We start from the raw sequence: 26,257 nt of genomic DNA, 5'->3' as shown, positions 1-26,257 counted from the left end.
ATAATAATAATAATAATAATAATAAAAAAGTGATTTTCCCTCCTCTTCGAAAAATCAATCTATTTTCATTTCAATTTCCTAATTATTATCCCCCTCCACCTCTTCTTTATTTCATTTCCTCCCCTCTTCATTTTCACGTTACCAACAACAAACCCTGTCTACAAATATAACAAAACAAACTAAAATATTTATAAATATACTAAAGTTTATTTGTCTATCAGTAATAGACACTAAAAGAAAGACAATTACTTTTGTTTATCAGTGATAAACAATGAGATTTTATTGTATTTGTGGTAGTTTTACCATTTAATAAACAATTATCTTTCTTTTTTATCGATGATATAAGTTTTGTCTTTTAAAAAATTATACCCTTACTTGTATATCGTTATATTCTTAAAAAAGATAAACAATATCTTTTTATTTTACTAAGATACAAAATCAAGTCACTTGAAATACGTTCACACTTCATCTTTTGGTACATGTTTGAACGATTAAGATGATGGAAATGATAAATTAAAGAATTAGAATATACTTTCAAAGAAGGGGAGAAAGAGAGAGAGAGTTAAGTGAAAAAGGGGGGAAGTGAAATGAGAGTGACAAGCAAGTCACAATTACAAAATCTAATGAAGATTGAATTAAATAATTTGTAGCAAATCCAGAAGACACCCAAGAAAAGAAAATAAAATTGAAATAGTAAATCAAAGGTCCCTCTTTCCACTATATACTCCTTCTTGTGATGGTTTTGGTATCTGTCTTAAGAAGTGGGTTTGGCAATTTGTTCTAAAAAAGAGTTTTTTTGTTTTTCTTATTAAATTTGTTATTATGAATAGCTTTGAAAATAGATTGTTAGATTAAATACTATACTACATAATATTTATTTAAAAAATTAAAGAACAAGAACAAGAACAATTATCCTTTTATTGGAGCACTCTTATAACAAAACAAACCTTTAGTTTTTGGGTCCCTCTCATCCACTTCTTTCATAATTTTGGTATCTTAAGGAATTCAAAGAAAAGAGTTCTTCATTTCTATTCCTTTGAACAACTTTGAATAACAAACAAAAAGAGTGAGAGAGAGAGAGAGAAAAAATGAATTATTACAAATAACGAGATAAAACTTAAAAAAAAATTAGTTACTCAAACATATTCAAATAATTTCAAGTCTCGTTTTATAATGTTTGCATTTTTAGTTTTCGAATTTTTTATTTCACTTTTCGGAAGAAAAAGGAAAAGAAAAACAAAATCGTTGGATAAATTGCTTATGTTTCTTATTTCTCTTTTTTCTCTTAAAAAAAAAAACAAATGTTTTGTAAATCATCATAGTTTATTACTTCATTTTGAAAAATATAAAACCATTTGCTAAAACTTTGAATTAATGGATTGTTAAATATTCTTTTACCAATTAAAAGAAATAAAAAAGAAACATTTTTCAAACCCAAATTTATTTTTCTTTACTATAAAGAAAGAGCAGACAACTAAAAAATGAACGTAACTCAATTGACATACAACCAATTTCAAAGTCAAAAGTTCGATTATTTGTTTTATATTATCAAAATAAATATAAAAAGAAAACATAAATAAATACATTCTTTAATTTTTTATTTTGGAAAAGAAGAAGAAGAAGAAGATGACACCCACAAATCAAATATAAGTAGTGAATTACAAATGGGATGCTCACACACACAGAGACCACCATAACTATGTATGATTGAGTTCAACAAAACCATGATGGAATTTAAAAATAAGATATTGAAAGGCAATTAGTATCTTTGGGAATGTGTCAAATTTTGGCCTAGGTTTTGATCATCTCTTCAAAATAAAAAAATAAATAAAAAAAAAATTGCACTCAACAAAACAGAATGAATAATGGATTGATCCCTTTGAATTGATTTGTTGTGAGGTTTGAAGGTGTTCAAAAGAGGGTCCCACCAAAACCATCTTTCTTACATTCCCCCATCTTTTTAATCAATAATTCAAAGCATCTTCAAAAGAATAATTTGGTTATCTCTGTGTTTCCCCCTTATTCTTCTTCTTTCTTTCTTTCTTTCTTTCTCTCAAAAAAAAGTTTCTCTCATCATCATCCATGGAGACGAAGATTCCTTCCACTTCAATTTCATTTCTTTTTTTAATTTTAATTTTGTCTTTTTCCTTTTAAAATTTTCATAAATATAATAAAATATCATCGATAAATATTGATTTGATAGACTATTATCATAGAAAAGAAATCAACATCGTTATGTTTCTGTAAAACCTTTTCGTCGTTCTATTTCATTTCATAACTCAATATTATTTTATTGATTATCCTTTTTTAGAAAACAAAATAACTGTTTTATTTGCGTGAAATTAAGAAAAAACGCAACTTTATATATACATTATATACGAGTTACTTTGTTATCGTCTATTTTCTAACTATGTTTAAAATTTGATGTCGGGTTAAAATAATCTTAGTTAAGATTTTTATTTTCTATATTCTATCTTGTTTTCCGATTTAAAAGAAAAAAAAACTTAAATTTTTAATCAAATCTTAAAAATAATTAATTTTAAAAAATTTGACTTAATAAACAATCGTAAATATACACCAAAACATATTATTATTGGTGGGATTACTATTTATAAGTTTAATAGTAAAAGTTAAAGATGAAACTTCACATGGTTAAAGCTTGTTTCAAATGGTAGTCAATATTGTACATTGGAAAAGCAGTTTCAAAGATTAGTTTTTTTTCTTCTTTTTTTTTTCTTCCTTCTTTGACTTTTGAATAGATTTCAAAAGTATTTTTAATAGAAAATCATACAAATAAATTAGTAACGAATTTTTTTTTATTTTTAACTTGTGGACTAAACTTTTCACTTTTTAAATTTACATTTCGTAAGTGTTACCCAAATTCAAAAACAGAGGAAAAGAGTTCCTTAAAATATTTAATTTTCTTTAAAAATTCTCAATTAAATTTTATTTTTCAAAACTTAATTAGCTGGGGTTTGTTAAAATTAAATTTATTTGATTTTTTTTTTTTGTTTTTCTTTTGCTATTAATGTAGGAAAATCCAAAACTTTGAAGTTGAAAAATCCAAAAATTTAATCCCAAAATAAAATGATTTAAAATATATTGGAATATGAATAAAATTATAATTCTCATCAATAAAAAATATGAAAATTCAAAATTTCAAATTAAATGAACTAAATTTATAATATAAACTTTTTGATGATGTGACATGTTTTGAAATTATTATAAAAGTGTATATTAATTAAGTGAGATTGTGAGCAGTCAAAAAGAGGAGAATTGTGAATGAAATACAAACAAAATACTTTTTTTTTTTTCTCAACAACATTTCATTAAAAAACATAATATTATTTCTTTGTAGACTTTCTATTTTTTTGTTTTTTAAGGCTAATGTGAACAATTTTTTTAAAGATATAGTTTGTTATTTAATCATTGGAAACGTGAGCCTAATTTTTTTTTCATTTTTCGCTTTAAACAAACATGATCCTAATTTATAAATTAATAAGTGGAAAATATCTTAAAGACAATAATAAATTAAAAAAAAAACGCACACATGGATAAAATTTGTTTATTTAGTTCATATAATATATTTATAAATGTAAAAGAAGTAAATAAGAGAAACAAATAAAATTCATGTAAATAATTAGTATTTAGAGGGGATTTCGTTCAAATCATTACTTCACGACAAAGTAATTAAAATTTGTATTAGGAGAACTGTTTCTTAAAAAAAAATATGAATACTTTTTTGTCCCATAATGATAGAAATGTTAGAAATATCAAATGAAAAATATTTTTTTCTTTATTCTATGCTAAGAAGGTTTTAAATTAATCAACGTATTTTATAAATGTTACCAGACAGATAAATAAACATAGACATAACTTTACATGTGATTTGATCATTTGTTTTAAGTTTAATAAATAGTTGCAATGCACTTTTTTAATGTACCGATGTAGGTGCTAGTAGAAAAAATTGAATATCCAACCTCAAGAAAAGGAAATATTTGTTGATAAAAGCTTTTGTTACGATTTTACTAATTCAATTATTTGAATTAATATTTTGGGCTTTAATTAATTATAGCATAGAAATTATGCACAAAAATGGATGACCATATGTTGATTTTTCTTATAGACTATTTTGTGTTTTAGTTTTTTTTTTTTTTTTTGTAAAACTATGTTTTTTTTTTCTTTTCATTTTTAACAAGTTAATAGAAGAAAAATAAAGATTTTAAAAACCAAAGGCTTAATAATTTTATTTTATTTTATTTTTATAATTCTTATATTTTCTTGAGTTTTTTTTTTTAAATAGGAAAATTTTGACAAACTATTTACACATCATAAAATAAAATTAAATGTTCTATTTTTTTACAATTTTTCTATTTTCTCTGAGAATGTTTTCATATTTTTTAAATAAAAATTTCAATTCTTAATTTATTTGAAAGAAGATGAGGTTTGCCGCAAATTACTATTTTAAGTATATATTATTTTTCTATTTTGAAAAATATTTTTAAAAGGTAGACAAATAAAAATAAAAACAAAGAGTGGGAAACTTAATTTGAAAACATTATTAAAAGAAATCAAATGGTGCTGATTTTTTTTTAGTTTTCAAAATTGAGCGTTTATAAATAGGATTTTCTCAAATATACGAAAAATTGAAAAACCATTTATATTATCTCGAATAAGTTACTTAAAGAATAAAGTTTATTATAATTGATTACGTCAAATATTATATTTTTTGACAATTATCTTAATTTAAGATATTATAGAAAGAAATGCAAATAAACTAACAAGTCGGCACATCATGATTCACGATTTACTTTTTTGGGCAAATATGTATAACTAACTAATTTTCTCAAAGAAAAATGGTTTTTTTTTCTTCTTTTTCTTTTTGTTTGTTTATTTATTTATTTTGGAAAGGTCAACCAAGGAATAATAAAAGAAACCTTAAAAAAAAAAATTGAAACAATATCAATATCTTTATAAATTAAATTAAATTAAATTACGAATTTGGCATTTCAAGGAGAGATCCCAATACTGCTTTTGATGAACGGCTGAGATTTCATAAACAGAAAACAGCATATTCATTCACCCACGCATATATTTATATATATATATATATAACCCAATATTATATTACGATGATAAAATTAAAAAATAAAAAAGAGAAAAAGAGAATTAAGAGAGAAGATTTGATTGGGGCTTTTGCTTTTTGTTTCCCAGAGCACATCCAAAGGCTGTGCCCAGTGAATCTCATGAGGGCCAAAATAGACTACTTCATAACTAGTCAGTCAAACCCGGCCAACCGCCGCCCCCATCTCCGCCACCCCCCACCACCACTATTAAACTGCTTTTCACCCACACAACAAACATTCCTGCTTTGCTTATTCACAAATTAAAACGCTCTCTGTTTTCTTTTCTTTCCAGTTTCCACCATCCGTTTGTTTCAAGTTTTTCTTTTTTTTTTTTAATTTTAAACTTTCATTCAATTTGGTTTTCCACTTTTGGAACAAAATATTTTTATTTCAAACAATTTTTACCAAAAGAGTTTAAATAAATTAATTTATATTTAAAAGCATAATTTTAGCTTATATTTGGAAATGAAAATAATGAAAGCACCAAAAATGGTTATACTGTAATACTAAATATACTGAAAGTATGCAAATGATCATAATAAGAATACTGGAAGTATGCTAATGAAAATGGTCTAAGGCCAAAAATGCACATATGAATTAATATTTAAACAAAGATCAAGATTTCATATGAAAATCATTTATGCATTTACTTTAACTATGTAGTTAGTATAGTCTATGTACGTTTGAAAATTAATGTATGAATCCGTTTTAAGGATGATTACAGCGAACAACTAAATCAATTGAATTATAAATTTTTAATGATTTATTTGACTCGAATAACAAATCCCACCTGATATTCATCTAGCTATTATATATATATATATATATATATATATATATATATATATATATATATATATATATATATATTAATTTCATTAGCACTTGTTGATTTTTCTCTCACAAGTCACTTTCTTTTTAGCATGTTCATTGCCAATTCTAATCTATCAATCTCTCTCTCTCTCTAAATTATAAATGTGTAATTCCCATTTTTGTATTTTACTGTTTGTTTATACCCCCTCTTTCTTTATGATGCATACACTTTTCTCTGTCCTTTACTCTTTAGACATCTTTTATTTCTTTGAACAGATGCATATGCAAATTTAGCTATTTTTTTTCTCTTGTGATTGGAATTTTGTAAAATGTAAAAAGAAAAAAATATTCCCATAAAGAGAGAGAAATTTTTTTTTTGTTGGATGGGTACCCACTGAAAATGACTATGCCTCTTCTAATATCATTGGACTTGTGTTATCCACTTGTGGAATATAATCAGCCTTGAACCTCACCCTCTTAGAAACTATCAACCCACCCAATTTCAAAGCTGGATATGCACCATCAAAGTGCCTCCCCACTTCAAACCCATTATTTGTTAAATTAACTACACCTTTTTAAAGTATCACCGGCCAAATTTAAGTCTACAAACACGTTAGACCAACGAATGCATGTATCTTTATAGATCAATTTTGGAGACACACGCAACGAAAAATGAGAAAGGAGAGTCCATAGTAAGATACTCGTATCAACAATACTGAATATATTTCATGTTTCAATTATACCTTTCGACTTTAATTTAGAAAATTTCGTTTAATTTCAATTATTGAACTTTTAACGTTATTTAACCAATGTGCATTAAAACGATGGATAGAAATTCACGTGACAATTGATGAATAAAAATTAAAAGGCAAGCATACAACAAGATTAATAAAGCAAATTGATGGAGGTAAAAAAATTGGTTGGGTAAATGATTGTCAAAATAATAATCTCTATAGTCTTTAGAACTGAAATAAATGGTAATGACAATTGACGGTCTTAACTTTTAGGGAAACGTATAAATGTAAACATTAATAATTTGCATTTACAGAAATACATTAAATACATAATGCCATTTAAAATTGGAAAAAGAAAAAAACAAAACCCTTTTTTTTTAATTGAATGTGAATTTCTTAACCATGTTTGTAATTATTTTAAATGTTTCCTTAATCATCTCTTCCTCATCATTAATTAATAACTACGTGTATTTTTTTTTCTAATAATTTGGTAGTACAGTGATCTAAGTCTATGATAAAGAAATATATTAGAAATTAATTAGATTTTTGGACCAGAGTGAGAACTGAAAAGAAAGAAGTGAGATAATTAATTTATGTTATCATATACACAACTTTTTCAAACAGTCAAAAAGTAAAAATAAAATTGGTTTTCTCTCATCTATACAATAGGATGATTCCTGGACCCTAAAATCACTCATAAAAGTAAAAAATATTTATATGTATAGCTTAGCTTCTATAGTACTACATTATATATTGTTGGAAAATGTGATTACATTTTTTATGTCTATGATTTAACCCTAAGTTTTGTTACTATTATACTTTTGTTGCTTCATCAAGACCATATTTGATGTTTGGTTGCCTTTAACCTGTTATATTCGTGTCCAAATTAACCTCTCAACAATCAATTTTAGAGAATTCAATTTTATCTCTAGTGGATTTGATATTTTGAAACTTAAACCTATGAATAATACTCTCAGTTCCTAAATTTTACATGTTTTTTATCCAATTTTTATAATTAGTTTTAAAAACCAAATAAAGTTTTGAAAACTAAAAAAATACCTTTCAAAAACTTGTTTTTCTTTAATAAAGATTTTTATTAATAAATCAATTGTTAATAGAAAAAATTTATTAGATAAAAATTAACAAGTAGAGATTTAGATTAAAAAATTGAAAATAAAATTATTAAATAATCTATAAATTCGTTTGTATCGTATTATAGAATATAGATTGGATTTTAAAAATTAATTAACCTTAAAAGGCTTTCAAATCTTTTTACTCTTACTATAGTAAAAGTTATAAGCTCATAATGCACAATTGCACATCAATTGGTCATACATTTCCATATTTATTGTTAGAAGAAAAAGAAATAATAAAACAAATTCTAAGGTCAAAGATTTAAACTTTAAACATAAAAAAAGCTGCAAATTTAAATATTTATTCCTATTGTTGGAAAAAAGCTATATATTCAAAAGATTTATATCTTATTATGAACGTTGGGTACTCTTACATTTCCATATTTATGATACTAAAAAGCATTTTCAAAGATCGCATATTCAAACTATAAATATATATATATATATATAAAAAGTTGAAGTTCAAATCTTTACTCTTACCCGTTATAAATACTACAAAAAGAAAAAAAAAAAAAAAAAAGGAAAGAAAAGCTAGGCCAAATATTTAAATCCTCTCACCTATAAATTTATTTTTAGGACATTATTATATAAGGTGGAGACAAAAACTCAAACCTAAAAAATGATAGTTTATATTCAATTCAAATAAACTATACTCATGTGATTAGAAACCGACCTTAGAAACGACATATTTTCTTACCGTTCAAGTAGTAAATTTGAAGGTTTATATTGGTTAATAAATGTGAGATTTTGATGTGATTGCGAATAAGATGAGAGAAGGAGAAGACATTAATGAGACTTGTGGGACTTATATATATATATATAAGGCTTCACATTCATATTTATGAATGGCATCAGTTTTGGACCCTCGAAACAAAATGTGGTGGTTTCTTCCATTTTTTGCGTTTCACTTTTCTTCTCCACCATTCATATTTCTCTTTCACAGTGACCTACCTATGTTTAATTTACTACTCCCTATAATTATTATTATTCCATCTCAACACTTCCAATTTTCCATCTTTGTTTTAAAATGGTGGCTTAGCTTACGTCTTTGATTTAGTCAAATATGATTTGGTTTTGGTTTTTCCTTTTAAATTTTAATTAATAATGATATTCTTCGGTGGGTTTAATTATATGTATTGTTCTATTGTGTGTGAAGTGATTGAATTTTGAGTATTTGTTTTACCTACCTCTTTCTAAGTTGGTTGATTTGGTGGATTAAAATAGTGACATGCATATTTTTAGTCAACCCATTGTTCAAATTACAAAATAATAATAATAATTAAAAGCAATGGTCTCAAGCTACAATATAGTTTTCATCTAGATTTTACACTTAGTTCATAAGTTTTATAATTTTATAATTTTAAAATGATAAAACCTAGGGTTAATTATTTAGTTATTATGTTTTGGCTTTAGTTTTTATTTTGTTTCTAAATTTTAAAAAGTTACGTTTTTAGTCTAAATGTTTAATTTTGAGTTTGGTTTTTAATTTATTATTTATATATATTAGAAAGAGAAGATTTTAATTAATTTCAATTGTGATGGAAAATTAATGAAAGTAATTTCAACTAATTTGATTGTTTTATCATTTTTCTTGTGATCTTTTAGTAGGTATTATTTTAGTATTGATGTATTAGAACTTTTATCGGGAGACTATTTAAAGTATTGTATTAGGTTATTTTAAAGTAAGTTTTATGATTAATTGAATTTAATTTTGAATGTAATTTAGATCGAGAGTTTTTTAAATTTTGTAATTCATGTGTTGAATTGCATGTTAAGAGAATTTAAGTGAGATTGATCTTTCTCTCGTAGAGTGTTTAAATATTTCTTTATTTAAGGGTTCTAACGAAAAAAGTTTCTTATTTCAATTCATTAGAGTTTTGGTTAAATTACAAAAAAAATGTCCATAAACTTTATAGTTTGTGTCAAAATTAACCGTAGACTTTCAAAAGTTGCATAAATGTCTTTTAAACTTAAAAAGAACATTAAAAAGTACTTTTATTGTTAGTTTTTTTTTTTATGGAAATCGTTAAAGTTTTGTTTCAAAAATACACTTGAAGTTAAACTAAGTTTTTTTTTAAAAAAAAATTCATTGATGTTTTTATACTCTTTACGGTTAGTTTTTAAACCCTAAATATTTTTAGAAGTTTCTAAATCTTAAATAGTTTTCATACAAAACTAACGATAAGAATATTTTTAAACCATTTTAAAAAAAATTTAAGAGCATTTTTTAAACGTTTGAAAGTTCAAGAGTACTTTTGACTTAAACCACATAGTTGAGAAACATGTGTTTTTTTATAATTTAGCCTATACAAATACTCAAACTAATTTGGATAATATCCATTAATTAAAACAACAATCATGACACAAAGAAACACAAGTTGGTGGGAGAAAAATGATATGTATGATTTAAAACAAACTTGTTAGACACCAAGACCCACATGAAGATGTAGGAGTTAAGGAGAAAAGAGATCCCAAATATTGGGTAGCTGTTGTTGTGAATACCAATAATACTTTTATGAAAACAAAATGGTAAAAAGGATGAGGGCATGCCGTAATTGGAAGGATAGAGTGAAACAGAGGTTTCGTGATGGGCGACGCGTGCAGATTTATAAAAACATTCCTTCCCTTTTTATGTTAATGTTATGATTATTATTATTATTATTATTATTATTATTATTATTATTATTATTATTGTTATTTAGATTGGAATTATTTATTTATATTAAACTAATGACGATATTAATGTAAATAAAAATAAAGAAAAAAAAGGCATTCCACCCGCACGCTCATCATGTGAAAATGAGCCGGACCGGTCACCGGACACACAAGCATGCTACTTCAAACATCATCATCATCGTCTCATCATTCTCCCATAATCCTCTAATTAATATTAGGTCTATTCCCATTGGCCATTACAAGCAAAAATTAAATAAACCAGTGTTGCAATGTTTCATTGTTTCCATTCTAGCCCTCCTACCTTTACATTTTGACATCTAATTTTAAAAAGTATGGTATTGTACGATTATGATGTTTGACGTTGTTTTGACTTGTGTTATGCATTCGTATTAACATTTGAGGCCCACGAAGCAATGATTTGATTAACGAGCAAACGGTGATCAATTTGATTGCGTTTGAAGATAGGATTTGAACCTAAGTGGGATAGGGGCTAACAATCAAAATAACCACTAAACTAATAATAAAAATTAGTAATTAAGTAGTTTTCTTTATATATATTATATAAAGACTATATAGTTGAGGAGGGGCTCGAGTTCCCTTGGACCTATGCTAAATCCGCCGGTGATGGTTACCACTATTACAGTTTTAGGAAAACAACTATGAATTTTGATACATTATATGTTTATTGTTACTGTTATTGTTTGAGATATGGTCCATAACTACGACTCAGACTATAACGGTAACATTAAATTTAATAAAATTTATGATTTTAGGTAGATGCAATAAAGAAAATTCAATTACGTCAATTATAATTTTGGTTATAAATTGAGAAACATGGCTTCAATCCAAATTCAATTGCTATATTCTACTGTGATAAAGAAAATGTATGCAGTATTTTCTCAAATGATTGAAAGAATTGCTTTTAAAAAAGATCACCACAACGAAAGAGGGAATTTACCATAGGTTAAGAAAGGAACAAATTTTAGGTTTTTGGATCAATTTAGTGATTTAATATTTTTGGATCCACAACTTGAAAGAGAGGAAGACGCCCAAAATGTTGAAAGGAAAAAATAACACATTTTTTTTTCTCTTCGTTTTTTGGTATTTTACTTAATGATTTATGATTATTGTTATTATTATTTAAAATGGGTGTGGTGTAAAAAATCTTGGGCTTATTCCTTTGACGGGCTTTGGCGCTGGGTTTGGTCTTTCAATGCATTTGTTAGAATTGGGCCGAAACTTGTCTTGGTAGCCCATTGTATTTTATTGTGTAATTACTCACTACTTGACAATTTTTTTTTTTTAATTATTCATTGGTGATAGACTCTATCGATAAGTATCGGCATTCAACTCTGTCATAGTACCATACTCTTTAAATGTTATAGTTGCAATTGTCCTATGTATTTATATACATTCACTTTAAAACTTATGTTTTTCTTATACATCAACACAAACTTGAGATAGAATATTTCACATTCTCATGTTTACATATTTGGTCAAGTACAATCAAAGAGGCGCCTTCACAATAGAAGGAACACATGGTTGTCTCAACATGTACTATAGGCCCAATACACTTCAATACTTGAAAGTTGGGATTTAGTTTGTAATAGTATCAAGTTGAGTTATTCTTTGCCACCCATATGCCAAGGCGGAGTCGGCAAGTAGTAAGATTATATAAGAAACAATGATTTTCAATATAGAACGCAAATTGACCGCCAAACCCAAAGAAAGCCCGATTTTGCAAATTACGATACCACGACGACCCCTACAAATGTATTGGGAGTAAAGGAGTAGTAGAAACATTGAAGTCATTCGTTGAACATTTGAGGACCCGAAGCTCCGATAATTCTGTGAATGAGTTTCGGAATTGTATTGGCCATGGAAGAAGAAACCTCAACAATTTTCATATAACCACATGTTTTCACGCCAACCCTACTTCTTCCTCCACCGACCATGTCTTTGCAACTCCCAACTTTCTTCTCATCCTGAATCACAATAGCGTCAATGCATTTCTGCCGTTTGCTTTTCTTTACGGGGGGTTTCTCTGCTCTTCCCGGTTTGATTCTCACCGCCTTTTTCTGTTGTTTCTTTCTTGTGTTCTTTTATTTGTTTGCTTCCTTTTCTGCGTCGTCAAAGGGAATATCTTTAGTCCTTTCTGTTAAGTTTGTTAGTTTTTTAGATATTTGAAGGCTTGGTAGTTCACCCCCAAATGACGATGGAATTGATTTCTGGATGTCATTTGAGAGAATGGCTATCAAAACGCATTTTATGTTTAATTTCTTGATGTTTGAAGGGTTATTCTGTTTTTACATTTGGAGGGCGTAATTCAGTGTTTGTTTTAAGGAATCTTTTCTTCATGAGTTTTCTATCCCAAAAAAGAAAAAAGGTGGTGGTGCGGTGTGGTGTTTATTTTTTCATCTTATCTGTAGTGCTTGGTACGAGACTGGGTTGAAATGCTATCGTGTTAGAATGTTGGTATTCTGAAATCGAAAATGAAGCAAGATTTAGTGCTTGGAGTACTTGGTTGTTTGTAGAACCCATAACAAACTCAAGGCATTCCAACACGGACCTTTTGTTGGTACATATTGGAAGGAATTGGAGCAACAAATGTTTCCAAAATAGTATTGGCGTTTAGTAGGTTGTCAGATAAGTTATAATTTATATGAGATTATATTATGATTGGTTGGTAGTGCCATGGCTTTCTCTATCCACTTTGCTCGTTTCGCACCCAACAAAGTAATCTATTTTGTTAAGGCAGGGTCCGCAGGGATTTGTTTTTGTAAGAAACTAAAATTAAACTCATGCTTTGTGGAAAATAAAGAGTGATTTCCTTTATGTTCATTGAACTGGTATATCGGGTTGTAAGACTGAACAATTAAGCATGTAAAATAATACATTCCAGTACTATTACATGGTAAGTTTGATACCCTTTTTGTGTTGCATTGCGTTTCTATTTGTTCCTTTTTCAGGTTTCGTGGGGGCACTAAACCGAGATTTCCAATTGAGGTTTGGACCTTCTTGTTGTAGGTTGTACAGCATCTCCAGCAGTACTTTCGACTTCACAGACTTGACGTAAGAATATTACTTATTAGGGTTACAACTGTTTGAAATTTCTAATTCAAGCATTTGATTTCTGTATATATTATAGTTTTGCTTGCCTCAGCATTGTCAACTGTTAAAAGTTTTTTTTTGATCGATTATATTCAGAGGTTTTTTATAGTTCAATACCCGTACCAGAAGACAAACTATTGAATGTGGCTGCTACCTCCATTATCAAACTATCATTTTTACCAATTAATAAGTACCGTACACTTGTAACAGAGAGATGCATCTTTAGTCTGTGAACCGAACATTCATGGGAGAGTAGCTACAATTTGGTGAAGATTCCCAATAACTGTTGAGTCGGAATTTTACCTTATTCTCTCGATACCTATTTAAGAGTGAAGACTGAGGAATGTTTCAGTTTTCCAATTGTTTGCTTGTGTAGGGGTTCTTAGTGCTCTTATCTTTATGTGACTAATGCTTTTACTACTGCACACCCTTCTATACTTCTTGTAAGCCATTCACAAGAGCTACATCCGTTCTTCTGTTTATTAATTCTTAACTGAGTCATTTTTACTCGTAGATGTCCCCATTCATGGTATCCAAAGGCACGAAAGAAACATCGCAAAATTTTTCTGCACATGGGTCCCACAAATAGTGGCAAAACTCACAATGCTTTGAAGAGGCTCGAATCAAGTGATTCTGGTACATGCAATCAGTATCATGAATTTACTTTTGTAGTTTATCTTTCTCTCGATTCAATATTATCAGGGAGAGACTAAAAAATGTTCATGGATATATTTTGAATTCCAACTTCTGTCTTCTTATGCAGGTGTATATTGTGGTCCCCTGAGATTATTGGCCTGGGAAGTCGCTAAGCGATTGAATAAGGCTAGAATTCCCTGCGATCTGATCACAGGACAAGAGAGAGAGGAAGTTGAGGGTGCAACACATAAGGCTGTGACAGTTGAGATGGCCGATGTAACTGCCAACTACAGTTGTGCTGTTATCGACGAAATTCAGGCATGTTGGTAGAGTGCTGTAGCTATTTATATTCGGTAATTGAAGTACGTACAGGTGGGGCTGTTGGCAATCAATTTTGTGTCAGTCAAACTAAAGAAAAAAAATTACCATACTCAGATAACTTGAGGTTTTGTTTTTTCGTTTTGGAGCTTCATCATGACTTAAGCACAAAATAAAGATTTTATTTTTTGTTTGAACCTAAAAGAAGACTTTGGTTGCTGGTAAATATATAATTTTGTATTTGAGTTAAGCTAAATTCATGTATTCAATCATTCAAAGTGTTTTATGGTAACAAAATCAATAATTTGATTTCTTTTGGAATGTAGTCGAGGACAACTTGGGATCTAACTTGTGAGCGCTTTGTTGAAATAAAATTTTGCAGCTTTAAATTTAGTTTTTTTGTTCTTTTCAAAGAAAAGAAAATCAGTTTATTTGTTATTGGTTTTCCTACTTCAGATGTTGGGCTGTAAGACGAGAGGTTATTCTTTTACACGTGCCCTACTTGGACTCTGTGCTGATGAAGTTCATCTTTGTGGGGATGCAGCTGTTGTACCCCTTATTCAGGAAATTCTTAAAGTAACTGGTGATGACATTGAGGTAATGATTATTCATGTTACGCTTGTCATGAAAAAATTGTTGATGTTATTCTGCAGTGTTTACTTTATCATGTCACAAAGTTGACAGTTATATGTACTAAACTGTCGTTGAGTGAAAGATATATGATAATATTATTATCTGGTAGTCTTTCCATCCATTTCAATAGTTCAAGGCTTCAAGTTGATAATGTTCTTTTTCATCATATTCATATTTTTGTTTTTGTAAAGCGTTCTAGCACTTCCTTTGCTTTAGGTGCAGTACTATGAGAGACTTTCACCTCTGATTCCATTGAACATTCCACTTGGACCCTATTCTAATATTAGGAAGGGTGATTGCATTGTCACCTTTTCACGTCGTAGAATATTTGGTTATAAGGTCAGTCTTTTTATTAGCTTATCTAATACTTATTCTTTGCAAAGCCATGAATATTTCATTTCATAATTACTTATCCACTAGCTCAACTTACCATTACTTCTTTCTTAGCTCCCCACCTTCATCAACTTTGGTGTTATTTTTTTTAACTCTAATTGTTTTTGTTCTCTTTCTTTGTAGAAAGAAATAGAAAGACAAGGTGGACATCTTTGCTCTATAGTTTATGGCTCACTACCACCAGAAACTCGAACAAGGCAGGTATTAGAACCTACCAAATTCTGATAAAATTTTAATTTGCGTTTGTTAAAACTTATAACTGCACTTTCCATGTTATCACCCTTTTTCCTGATTTTAGCCTTTATTTTTTTTTATTTCCAATTGAAAATGCTTCATGCAATCTACTTGTAGGTGTTTGGATTTCTTCTTTTCATTCATCAATAAATTTGTTTCTCTTCTCTAAAAAAATGAATTGGACCCTGAATTTGCTGAGTTAAGATGCCTTTTAGAACTGCAGGCAATGATGTTCAATGATACAACGAGCGAGTTTGATGTGCTGGTGGCTAGCGATGCCATTGGGATGGGTCTTAATTTGAACATCTCGAGGATCATATTTTCAACTATGAAGAAATTTGATGGTTCTGAGATGCGGGAGCTTACTGTACCAGAGGTCAAACAGATTGCAGGTTACTCAAACTGGCATTAATTTATGATTTATGAGGAAATATTCTTTAGCATATGATTAGGGTGGCAGATGCTGGGACTTGCTATAGCGGATAGTGATTGTCTATGAAACAATTTTTCTTTTTTATTTTCTTTTAATAAGAAACCTGGAAGTGCCTGTGAATACTTTCATCCTGTCATCAAAATACAGTAGAGATCAGAGGTCAGATCCATGGCTATTTCAATTTTTAGCTACTTTGTGAATCTTCCGATCCCTGCATGGAATATGAATCATTCTACAACTTATGACTTCATGAGTCAGAAAACTGGAATGTAAATGAGTTTGAACAACTGCAGTACAGTAATTTCGACTAAGACACTTCAATTCCTCAGCTGTACTTAAAAAAGTCTACTTATTATGAATTTACGATTACATCAATTGATAATATCTCTTAGTTCTTGCCGGTTAATTATGTATTTCTTTCAGATTTTCTTGATCAAGTTCCAACTTCTAACCTTATTCAAAGTTTTTATGTACCATGCTGTTTTTATTTTGAAGTAGTTAGCCAGTCTCTTTCCGTCCTTGATGAGGTCATAATATCTCTTCATGCTTAAAACAGCTGATCTCAATGATCTGCTCCGGATGAATTGGCATACACCTTATTGTCCCCATGTTTGCAAATGGAAGATATAGGCTATTGTATAAGATAAAAAATTCAGAGTTCTAAAGATGGGCCTAGGCCAATCTTTTGTTAGTAGCATGCTTATATAATTTTCTTGTGCTACTTTCTATCATAATATTTCCATATTCTTTTGCAAAAAGCAATAATTTTCCTTCAACTGTTCCGTTCCATAATTCCATACCCGCTGAATAACAAAAAGAAATTGGGGGTTTATTTTTTGTTTTGTATTTAGGTAGAGCTGGCAGGTATGGATCCAAATTTCCTATTGGTGAAGTAACTTGTATAAGTGGAGACGATTTACCCTTACTTCATTCATCACTTAAGTCCGCTTCTCCCACTATAGAGGTGATCTTTAATGTAGAAATATATCCAAATCTGGCTTGTTGGCCTGATGTAATTCTTTTAAATTATCCAAAATATATGGTTAATGTAATATTTTTTTATCGTATTTTGAAATTCAAATATTGCAGAGAGCTGGGCTATTTCCAACTTTTGAACTCATGTATTTATATTCCCGTTTGCATCCTGAATATGGCCTGCGGCGGATACTGGTAGTTTCCTGCTTCATGTTCTTTTATTAATTGTTAATACATTTATACTAGTTTCGTCTTGTAACTAATCATGGGTACCTAGAATTTGATCGTTAATACCTATGCATCTCATGCATCCATGTGATAAGAAACTTCATAGATGTTCAGGACATAGTTTGATCAATTTCCTAGCAGTTTTTAACATAGTTTGGTTAGTTATTTCAAATGACTTACTTGTAGTGGAGCGTTTAATTAAATAATGATGTGGTTTAGTTCCTTGTACCTCAACACAGGAGGTCGGAAAGTTATTGACTTTCTGCTCCTTCAGCCTTGTAGCCTGGTTTAGTGTACACATGTGCATTTGTTATAAGGGCTGGTCATGTGGAAAGATTATGGGTATTTCTCCATTTCACAATACTAGTTCAGGAGGGTCACAATGGATAGAGAAAGTTCCTCTCTGTGTAGCCCATTTTATTTGTATATTATGGATTTATGACTGACGTTTCCCAATTCTAATATTTTATGCAGGAGCACTTTGTTGAGAATGCTAAATTATCTGAAAATTATTTCATCGTTGACTGTGAAGTAATGTTGGTATGTTTGTCTACTGAATTGTGTCTTGTTGAAAAGCAGGAGCTTTTTTTTTTCTTTTTTCTTTTTAAAGTTTGCCAAATTTCATCTCTTCGCAATGCCTCTTTAATATTTTACAATGTCTTGGAATCAGAAAGTTGCTGCCGTCCTTGATGAGATGCCTCTCAGTTTGCATGAGAAGTACCTTTTCTGTATCAGGTAGGAGGAAAAGTACCTCTTCTTTGCAGTCATTGTAGATTTTAGAGCTTTTCACGGACGAAGTTTTTGGTTTGACAAAATATTCTAGTTTTGATCTATTATCAGAAACCTTCTCCTTTTTATTTTGATTGAGTTCTTTACAATTCGGCTTGTACTAATGTGAGTTGATGCCCCATTTTTTTGCAGCCCTGCGGACATGGATGATGAAATTACCTCCCAAGGTCTTACACAGGTCTAATTCCGTGGTTCTTGTTTTACTTTATTTTCACCATTTGGAAACTCATATGATTGCATTCATTGTGCATGATGTAACAGTTTGCTCAAAATTATGCGAATAAAGGCATTGTTCGGCTACGAGAAATATTCAAAGAAGGAACGCTTAAAGTGCCAGAAACACCAGCTGCGCTGGTGGAACTGGAATCCATTCACAAGGTGAACATATAATTCTAAGCTCTAGCTCTCTCTCTCTTTCTCAAGATTTTGGAATGTTGATGGAATTTGGAAATTGAACTTATTGAATGATTCAAAAACTGTGAAACTATGATATTCTAAATGCTTAGGTACCCGAAAAAAGTAAATGAGTATACAAGTGAAATAGAGACGAGGCTTTTCATTAACCATACTATGGTGGTTTAGCTTGCTTTCATTCCAGCTTTTCCATGCTTTATCGACAAGCATTTTTGGTTGCAAAAGAGAGTGGCCAAAGTTAATTAACCCGTTTTTTGCTTTTAGTTTTACTGGTTTTCTACTTCATTATATTCAAGCCCTAAGTCCTTGCTATTGAATTTGAAGGTGTTGGATCTCTATGTTTGGTTGAGTTTCCGACTGGAGGAATCATTCCCCGACCGTGAACTGGCAGTTTCACAGAAGTCATTCTGCAGCATGTATGAACAACACCCACATAGTCCTCCAGTAACATTTTTGTCTAATCCTTTTGTGGGATTTCTAATTACTACATATTGTTATACAGGTTAATCGAGGAGTTTTTGGGAAGACTTGGAATGCAAATACCAACAAGAAGGAAATTTAAGTCGAATATCCTCCGCTCAAGGTCCCTAAACTCCCCCCAATCCTTTTTTGCTAAATGACGTCTCTAAGACACTAATTACGTAATAGTAGCTTGAAAAGCTTATATGTATTTACATAGGAAAGAGCCTCATCAAGCAAAAAGACTGCTGCTTTCTACATTTTGACCCTTCCAATTAGACATAGGTTATCTTATTTAGTTACACGAGTGAATCCTTTTACCATTAGTTAAGTTCCATTGCCGACAAACTAAAAAAAGGGAAGATTTTTGTACTCCTTCCCAACAATTTTTCATTGTTTCTATTATATTTTCAATTCATGAACGTTGATTGTCGAATCCATTCATAGTGAATGGCTATAGATGATAATTTAAAAGTCATAAATGATCTTATATGGTCATGATTTCATTTTATACTGCATGTTTGTATATTATATTCATGTTATTTTAAAATGGTCTACATACTGTTGATGTCAAACTGTTGTACCATTTGAGTATAAATGTTCTTGTATAAAGGGATGTTACACCATTTGAGCACAATGTTGATATCAAGACATTCATGGTTGTGTCTGTACCAAAATCCGTGTTTCTTTATCCTCCTGATAAGTGATACCTACTGGCCCTCCCATGCCTCATTACAACCTTATTATCTCCAAACTTACATACCCAACTTAAGGACTCATCTCATCCACCAACTCCCACATAAGTCTATTATTTAATCCCTTCCCAACATGTCAACCATGGAATTATATGATTGAGGTGAATGACGATAAGGCGTTTGGTCTTTAGACCACTTGAAAATACAATAAGTTGGAATTTAATCATGCACAAATGTGTTCAAAACCCTATTAAGGCTTTCCCTCCAAAGCTTCCGCCACGTTTTTCAGCTATGAGTATCAATTCTCAGCATCATTCTTAACAACTTTCTTGAACAACTTTACCCAATTCGGAAAGTTAGAGGGTTGGATGACCTAGGTCGATATTGTATGGGTAAAAGGTTTGGTTGGGAAACATGTACACGTTGATCCCTAAAAGGAAAATATGTGAGTTTGTGATTGTAATGCCAAACTCAAGTTGGGTTGGTCAATTTTGACTTAGATAATTTCCTTCTCTTTAGGGTTTGAGGCAAAATAATTTATGTAATAGTAAGAAAATATTTATGAAAACCATTTTTCTAATGTGAATAAGATTCTTGCAATACTAATATTTTCATTGACTAATTTAATTTTTTTTTAATCTTTTATATAATTTTTTACATGATTTTTTTTCTCGATTTATTCATTGACAATTTTTGTAAAATTTTGATACTAACATTTCCATCTATAACCTGAGTGTTTTATTTTTAATAATGTTCAATATTTAACACATTAAATCACAATTAATAATTTCATATTGTGCATAATGTTCTATATTGTACTAAACACATGTGAAAATCTCTTCTTTAACAATATTTGAAACAAAAGCTCGATAGATGTCAAGGGCTACAAAATTTAAGGTTAAAGATTTCAATGTGGATCATTTGGAGTTGTATTTAATGAAATCAAAATTTCATTTCGAAAATTTATTTGCCTTAAAAAGTTTAAAGTTTAGATTAATCCTTTTTCGTTTTATATTTAATCCACAACTCTTATATCATGTAAATCAAACAAAGAATGTCAATAAGATTGATAGTAAAAATTATTTTTAAATAAGGTAATATTCTTTTGAGTAAATTTATGTAGGTCTGCCATTTTCTTTTGAGTAAATCAAACAAAGAATGTGAATGAGATGGATAATTGGAGATGAAAGACTTTGTGATCGGCGGTTCTGCCTTTCGGGAATTATTGAACCGGCCATTTGAACCAATCGTAAACTCTCTCTGATCTCCCCTCGCGCAAAATCAAAACGCCGCAAGACTCAAAACTTTGTGTCTCAAAATTCGAACTTGTTGAATTACTGAGCTCCACTGGTTATTCGTCCTGAAACCCACATCGACGAACAGCTTCGGCTTTACGATTCAACCCTAGAAGGTACTACCCATCGCTCTCTCTTCCCATCGATCCATTGCGCTCTTTGTTTATGTAGAAAATCCACTCAGTTTACAATGTTCACTGTTTCTTCTTGTCAAATAATCAAAACCCATCTTCTTCCTTTCTTCTTATCGTCCTTCGTTGGTGAGTTTGCATGATTTTTCTTACAGGATCCGATGGGTTGCTGCCTGCATTTGTATGAAAACTTTTTGTTTATTTGGTTGTTTGAGATGTTGATTGTAATTGTCTATCGTCGTGTGGATGGAGTTGCTACCTAGAATGTTTCTTGGAGGAATGAACATCCATCGTATATATTTATTTATTAGTTTCTAAATTAGGGTTAGCCTTCACCTGACTGCCAGCCGCTTCCCATTTCTCTTCTCAATCTCTCGATCTTTCGCCTCCCCCCACGTCCTATGTCCGTTGGCCATACAGCTTCGTCTCCCTTTCTCTGTGTCTCAGCTTCCTCTCTATCGGCCTCACTTCGTCTTCATCTCACGATTCTGAAGTACATTTTGTTTCATGGCAACTAAAAACTGTTGGTGCTCTTATTCCTTCTCAATAGTAATCTTTTAGAGAATCCAACCATAGCTCAATTGGTACACGACATACACTATTGACCTAGAGGTTAGAGGTTGGAATCCTCCTTCCCAAATGCAACCTTACTTGAACAGGATCTGCTCTATTTATTTTGTTTGGTATCTCATAATACTAACTCTTTGAATGATCAATGGACTTTTAAACGTGTTGGTATTTTATAAGCTGTTCTGTATTGATCGGTATGGTTGCTAACAAACCCATGATCTCTTCTTGTCCAGAATCACATAATTTACAAAATGAAGAGGCCAATGCCCTGGAATGAACAAGTAGATGTTATATCATCAGGTGAATCTTCTTCCTCTGATTCAGAAGCAGCAGTACAAAATGATGGATATGAGTTCAAGCCTTCCCTAGACGATTTCAAAATCCCTGCCAAAGAAATGACATCTGAAGGTATTTTGGCCTTGCATGAGTGAGATCAAGTTCAATTCGAAGTCTCTGATAATCAAATGCTGCTGTGTATATAATTTTCAAACTCTTAAGCTTTGAAAAGAGGATCTTCTTTGAAATGTCTTCTAACGATGCAGGTATGTTGATGAAAAGGGCGGAAATGTATCAAGAATACATGAAACAGATCCAAATCCCAGCACAACGTGGTTCTGTGATACCATTTACAACTTGGATGGGTTTAGGCAAATCTATAAAGCAACTTTATGGCCAACCTTTGCATTACTTGACTAACATTCTACTCAAACAATGGGATCAATTACGGTTAGGAAGTGCGGATGAATATAAGCCATTGGATACTGTAATTCATCCGAGTAAAGCTGAAGCAACTGTATGGCTGGTTGAAGAGATTCATAGGCGCACCTCATCACATCATCATGTTGCTAAACTCTGGTTATCAGACCCGATGCACGAAGCGTACGTTGACTCCATTTTCCCCCAACTATGAAGGCTGCTTTCAGTTTTGTTCTGCTCTGTGTTGATATTATAACATTTTCTAGAAGGCTAACATGTCAGTGACAATGTGAATTGTAATAGAAACAGCATAGTTCTTTCGTCACACTGCACTTCACTATGAAGAAGCTCGAGCATTGCTTCTTCTGTCCATTGTTGCCATCTGTCTGTTCACTAGTTGACTGCATTTACTTTTGTAGCAAAGAACGAATGTAAATCAATATTGGAGATGCATATTTATCTTACACTTATTTCCTATCTGAGAATTGCATTACCAATAATCGCCACATGAACAAGACCCTTGTCTAAAAAAGTGAAACCTATTATTATCTCGTACTATTATTTCCCTATGATACACTTTTGAAATGTATTTGGCGAATGAATGACAGTCTGAACACATTCGGAGATTCTTCATAACACGAATTGGTACATGCTTTTTTGTACTTATAAGCCCGTAAGCCATGGCCAGCTTCTCACTATGTCGATTGAGTAGATATTTTTTTTCCTGCTCATTTACATCAAGAAGAACATTGGTCACCTCAGGAACATAGCCAACATCCACAAGCCTGCTGGTGATTTCGTTTAACATCATGTCCATGCCATAATTTTCTGGGTGTGATCTGTCACCTGAGGTAAACTCGTGAATAACTCCATCGACTTGTATTGAGCTTGAACCAGGCATTTTTTGAACTCCTTTCTCCTTCAATTGTAGCCTTACATTGGCAACATCATCCCACTTTTCAGCTGAAGCATATATGTTTGATAGAAGTATATGAATCCCAGTCTTTTCTGGAGCCACTTCTTCCAACCTTTCAGCTGCAAATGTTGCCATATCGATGTTTTTATGGGTACGGCATGCAGCCAATAGAGATCCCCATATAATCCCATTAGGTTTCATTGGCATGCTCTCTATAATATCTAGAGCTTCTTCTAACTTACCTGCACGACCTAGTAGATCAACCATGCAACCATAATGAACAATCTGCGGAGAGATTCCATGTTGCTTCATTGACTCAAATATGTGTTCCCCTTGTTCCACAAAACCACCATGGCTACAAGCCGTTAATATGTTTACAAAAACTACTTGATCTGGTTTCACCCCTTGCCTTAGCATCTCATTGTAAAGTTCTATAGCCCGATTGCCATTCCCATTCACAGCCATTGCTCCAATGGCTGCTGTCCATGCTGAGACGTCTTTTCTATCCATATTGTTGAACACTTCCATAGCACTATGAGGGTCACCACACCTAGCAAACATATCAACCAATGTTGTCTCAAGCAACATATCATAATCGATACCATTCTTTACAATATAGGAATATACCCACTTAGCGAGTTCGAGAGCTCCAAGATATCCACATGCCGATGCAACTTCTACCATTGTCACCCTGTCTGCTTTTATTTCCTTTAATTGCATCTCTCGGAACAGTTCAATTGCTTCATCAAACATACTCTCTTGAACCAAAGCATTAAGCATCGTGTTCCAAGATACTATATCCTTTTCTGGCATCTCATTAAATGTCTTCCTAGCTGACTCTAAATCTTTGTTTCTAATGTAACCAACAAGTAATGAGTTCCACGACACAATGGTCTTATTTAACATACCGTCAAAAACTCTGTAGGCCATTTCTGGTTTTCCACACTTCATATACATATCAATCATTGCATTGCAAATGTTATCCCAACGTTCATAACCATTTCTTAGAGAATAGTTGTGGCAGCTCTTCCCAAGTAGATAGTCACCCATCTGCCCACATGCCGAGATTGCTGGTAACAACGAAACTCTATCTGGCCGAAGATCTAATTGGAGCATATCTACCAAGACAGCGAGTACCTCATTCGGCATACCATGGCGTGCATAATTTGACATGATTGTGTTACATAAAACCAAATTCTTATCAACACATTCATCATATAATCGCTTTGCAGCACCAGTTTCTCCACATTTCATGAACATATCCACCAGTGCATTCACCATATGAGTATTAAGCTCCATTTCTGACTCTTCAATGTAAGCATGGAGTCTCTTGGCTAGTTCAAGATCTTTCAACTTGGCACAAGCTGATATCACACACACCATTGTGACAGAATTGGGCCTAACACCTGCCTCGATCATTTGGAAAAACAAAGCCACAGCCTCTCTAGAAAATTCCGTCCTAGAATAACCGCAAATCAAGCTGGTCCATGAAACAACATTTCTCTCAAGCATTCCATCAAACACCTTTCGAGCAAACAAAAACTCTCCACCTTCCGCATATAGATGTATCAGAGAATTAGCAACAAACATATCTCTCTCTAAACCAATCTTCATAAGAGCTCCATGGAGCTGAATCCCTTCAACGAAAGCAGCAGTCTTAGCACACGCACTTAACACAAATGGAAACGTGAAGTTGTCTGGCATAAACCCAAACTCGATCATCTGAACATACAGAGAAATAGCTTCATCACAAAGCCCAGCAGTAGAGTATCCTCTGATTAACGAATTGTACATGAAAAGAGTGACATTTGCTTCGCCGTCTTCATGGAAAAGCTCGAACACCTTTCGAGCAAAATCCAAGCTTTCTGAAGTGCCCATTTCCACACAAGTGGATATAAGCTTAGTTACAGTCGATTGTTTACGGATGAGACCCTGCTTCAACGCGTAACAGTGTAACTGTCCAAGCTCATCCATGGTTTTGCAACTTTTGAACAACCCAATTTGAAAATGGTGGGGAAGGGTATGCTTTGAGTCATTCCGAGTGTTGGGTTTGATGAAATTCGGCGTGATGGAGATGGTAGGATAAAGATTTGCCGCCATTAATGGAGTCGTTTGTTGCTCTGTTTTGATTGAACGATTGCTACTCGAAGCAAGTTTAAATCAGCAGCAACATGCTCAAATAAATTATATATTTATAATTTGTTTAAACCATTTTGTTATTTTCAAAATTATTTTAATTTTTTTCTTCAAAAACAGTATTTAAATATTCAAAATTAGATATTAAATTGATTTCAACTCATTAAAACACATGTTTTGGGGTTAGTTTTAACCTAACAATACTTAATATTTACAATTTAAAAACCACAACTCAAACGTAACAATGCTTAAATATTTACAATTTTAAGGCATATGCTCCCTTTTCCAAGTAAAATTTCTAAATGCAAAGTTTGGTAAACCTATGTTCTAAAGACAACTTTCTTTAATAATTTTTCAAACTCTCGGTTTAACTTTTGATTCTATCAACTTCGTTCTTCATTTCAAGATAACACTTTATCTTGTGGATTTTTAATTAAAATAAGGTATGGGTGAAGTAGGTATTTAATATTGAATTAGCAAACTTAATGACTTTTTTTTTTTTTTTGTGAAAAAAGAAACCCTTGAATTATGGAGTGTTGGCTTCAATTATATCCTATACTTTAAAACCTTTATTTTGATTAGTGAAGTTTATATCAAAATAACTACTTTGGGGTTTTGTTGTTAATGGACTCTGTGAGCCTTGGCAATACATAAGTGTCCATAAATTTTATAGAAAAAGGCTTTCATAGAATTTTTTAAAATAAACTCTAAAT

At 31.1% G+C, this 26,257-nt stretch overlaps 3 protein-coding genes across 6 annotated transcripts; 2 read left to right on the top strand and 1 right to left on the bottom strand.

Annotated features, from left to right (window-relative positions):
- Positions 1-12,126: 12,126 nt before the first annotated feature.
- LOC103483690 (DExH-box ATP-dependent RNA helicase DExH16, mitochondrial) lies at positions 12,127-19,616 on the top strand. 3 transcript variants are annotated; one of them, XM_008440424.3, is made up of 16 exons: positions 12,130-12,538; positions 13,452-13,554; positions 14,108-14,229; positions 14,357-14,547; positions 15,004-15,144; positions 15,403-15,519; positions 15,697-15,774; positions 16,031-16,199; positions 17,092-17,204; positions 17,330-17,410; positions 17,918-17,983; positions 18,114-18,178; positions 18,365-18,410; positions 18,494-18,610; positions 18,971-19,062; positions 19,149-19,616. In XM_008440424.3, exons 1-16 carry the CDS (start codon positions 12,487-12,489, stop codon positions 19,264-19,266), a joined length of 1,671 nt encoding a protein of 556 aa, XP_008438646.1. In that variant the 5' UTR covers positions 12,130-12,486; the 3' UTR covers positions 19,267-19,616. The 3 variants fall into 3 exon arrangements, 2 of the variants coding, with proteins under 2 accessions (XP_008438646.1, XP_008438645.1); XM_008440423.3 differs by having other exon boundaries at positions 12,134-12,538; positions 15,397-15,519; XR_007821645.1 differs by lacking the exon at positions 19,149-19,616 and having other exon boundaries at positions 12,127-12,538; positions 15,397-15,519; positions 18,365-18,399.
- A 2,326-nt stretch (positions 19,617-21,942) lies between these two features.
- On the bottom strand, positions 21,943-25,584 carry LOC103483689 (pentatricopeptide repeat-containing protein At3g22690). Of its 2 annotated transcripts, XM_051086102.1 has the most exons (2): positions 24,040-25,584; positions 21,943-23,958 (listed from the first exon to the last, which is right to left on the bottom strand). In XM_051086102.1, exons 1-2 carry the CDS (start codon positions 25,506-25,508, stop codon positions 22,983-22,985), a joined length of 2,445 nt encoding a protein of 814 aa, XP_050942059.1. In that variant the 5' UTR covers positions 25,509-25,584; the 3' UTR covers positions 21,943-22,982. The 2 variants fall into 2 exon arrangements, with proteins under 2 accessions (XP_050942059.1, XP_008438644.2); XM_008440422.3 differs by having other exon boundaries at positions 21,943-25,583.
- LOC103483688 (protein RDM1) lies at positions 22,048-22,956 on the top strand. Its single transcript, XM_008440418.3, has 2 exons — positions 22,048-22,204; positions 22,339-22,956. The coding sequence occupies exons 1-2, from the start codon at positions 22,048-22,050 to the stop codon at positions 22,704-22,706; spliced, it is 525 nt and encodes a 174-aa protein (XP_008438640.1). The 3' UTR covers positions 22,707-22,956.
- Positions 25,585-26,257: the final 673 nt, after the last annotated feature.

This window comes from Cucumis melo, chromosome 6, assembly GCF_025177605.1.
Source record: "Cucumis melo cultivar AY chromosome 6, USDA_Cmelo_AY_1.0, whole genome shotgun sequence".
In the NCBI taxonomy this organism is placed as follows: domain Eukaryota; kingdom Viridiplantae; phylum Streptophyta; class Magnoliopsida; order Cucurbitales; family Cucurbitaceae; genus Cucumis; species Cucumis melo.
The sequence above is the reverse complement of the archived record's forward strand: the minus strand, read 5'-3'. Positions and strand labels throughout refer to the sequence as shown.

Bases quoted from the DNA above. Each gene is read 5' to 3' on its own strand.
- LOC103483690 (XM_008440423.3), top strand. From the start codon at position 12,487: ATGCATTTCTGCCGTTTGCTTTTCTTTACGGGGGGTTTCTCTGCTCTT. The intron at 13,555-14,107 runs GTAAGAATATTA...TTTTACTCGTAG, and splicing joins TTCGACTTCACAGACTTGAC to ATGTCCCCATTCATGGTATC. The intron at 18,411-18,493 runs GTCTAATTCCGT...ATGATGTAACAG, and splicing joins CCTCCCAAGGTCTTACACAG to TTTGCTCAAAATTATGCGAA.
- LOC103483688 (XM_008440418.3), top strand. From the start codon at position 22,048: ATGAAGAGGCCAATGCCCTGGAATGAACAAGTAGATGTTATATCATCA. The intron at 22,205-22,338 runs GTATTTTGGCCT...CTAACGATGCAG, and splicing joins CAAAGAAATGACATCTGAAG to GTATGTTGATGAAAAGGGCG.
- LOC103483689 (XM_008440422.3), bottom strand. From the start codon at position 25,508: ATGGCGGCAAATCTTTATCCTACCATCTCCATCACGCCGAATTTCATC.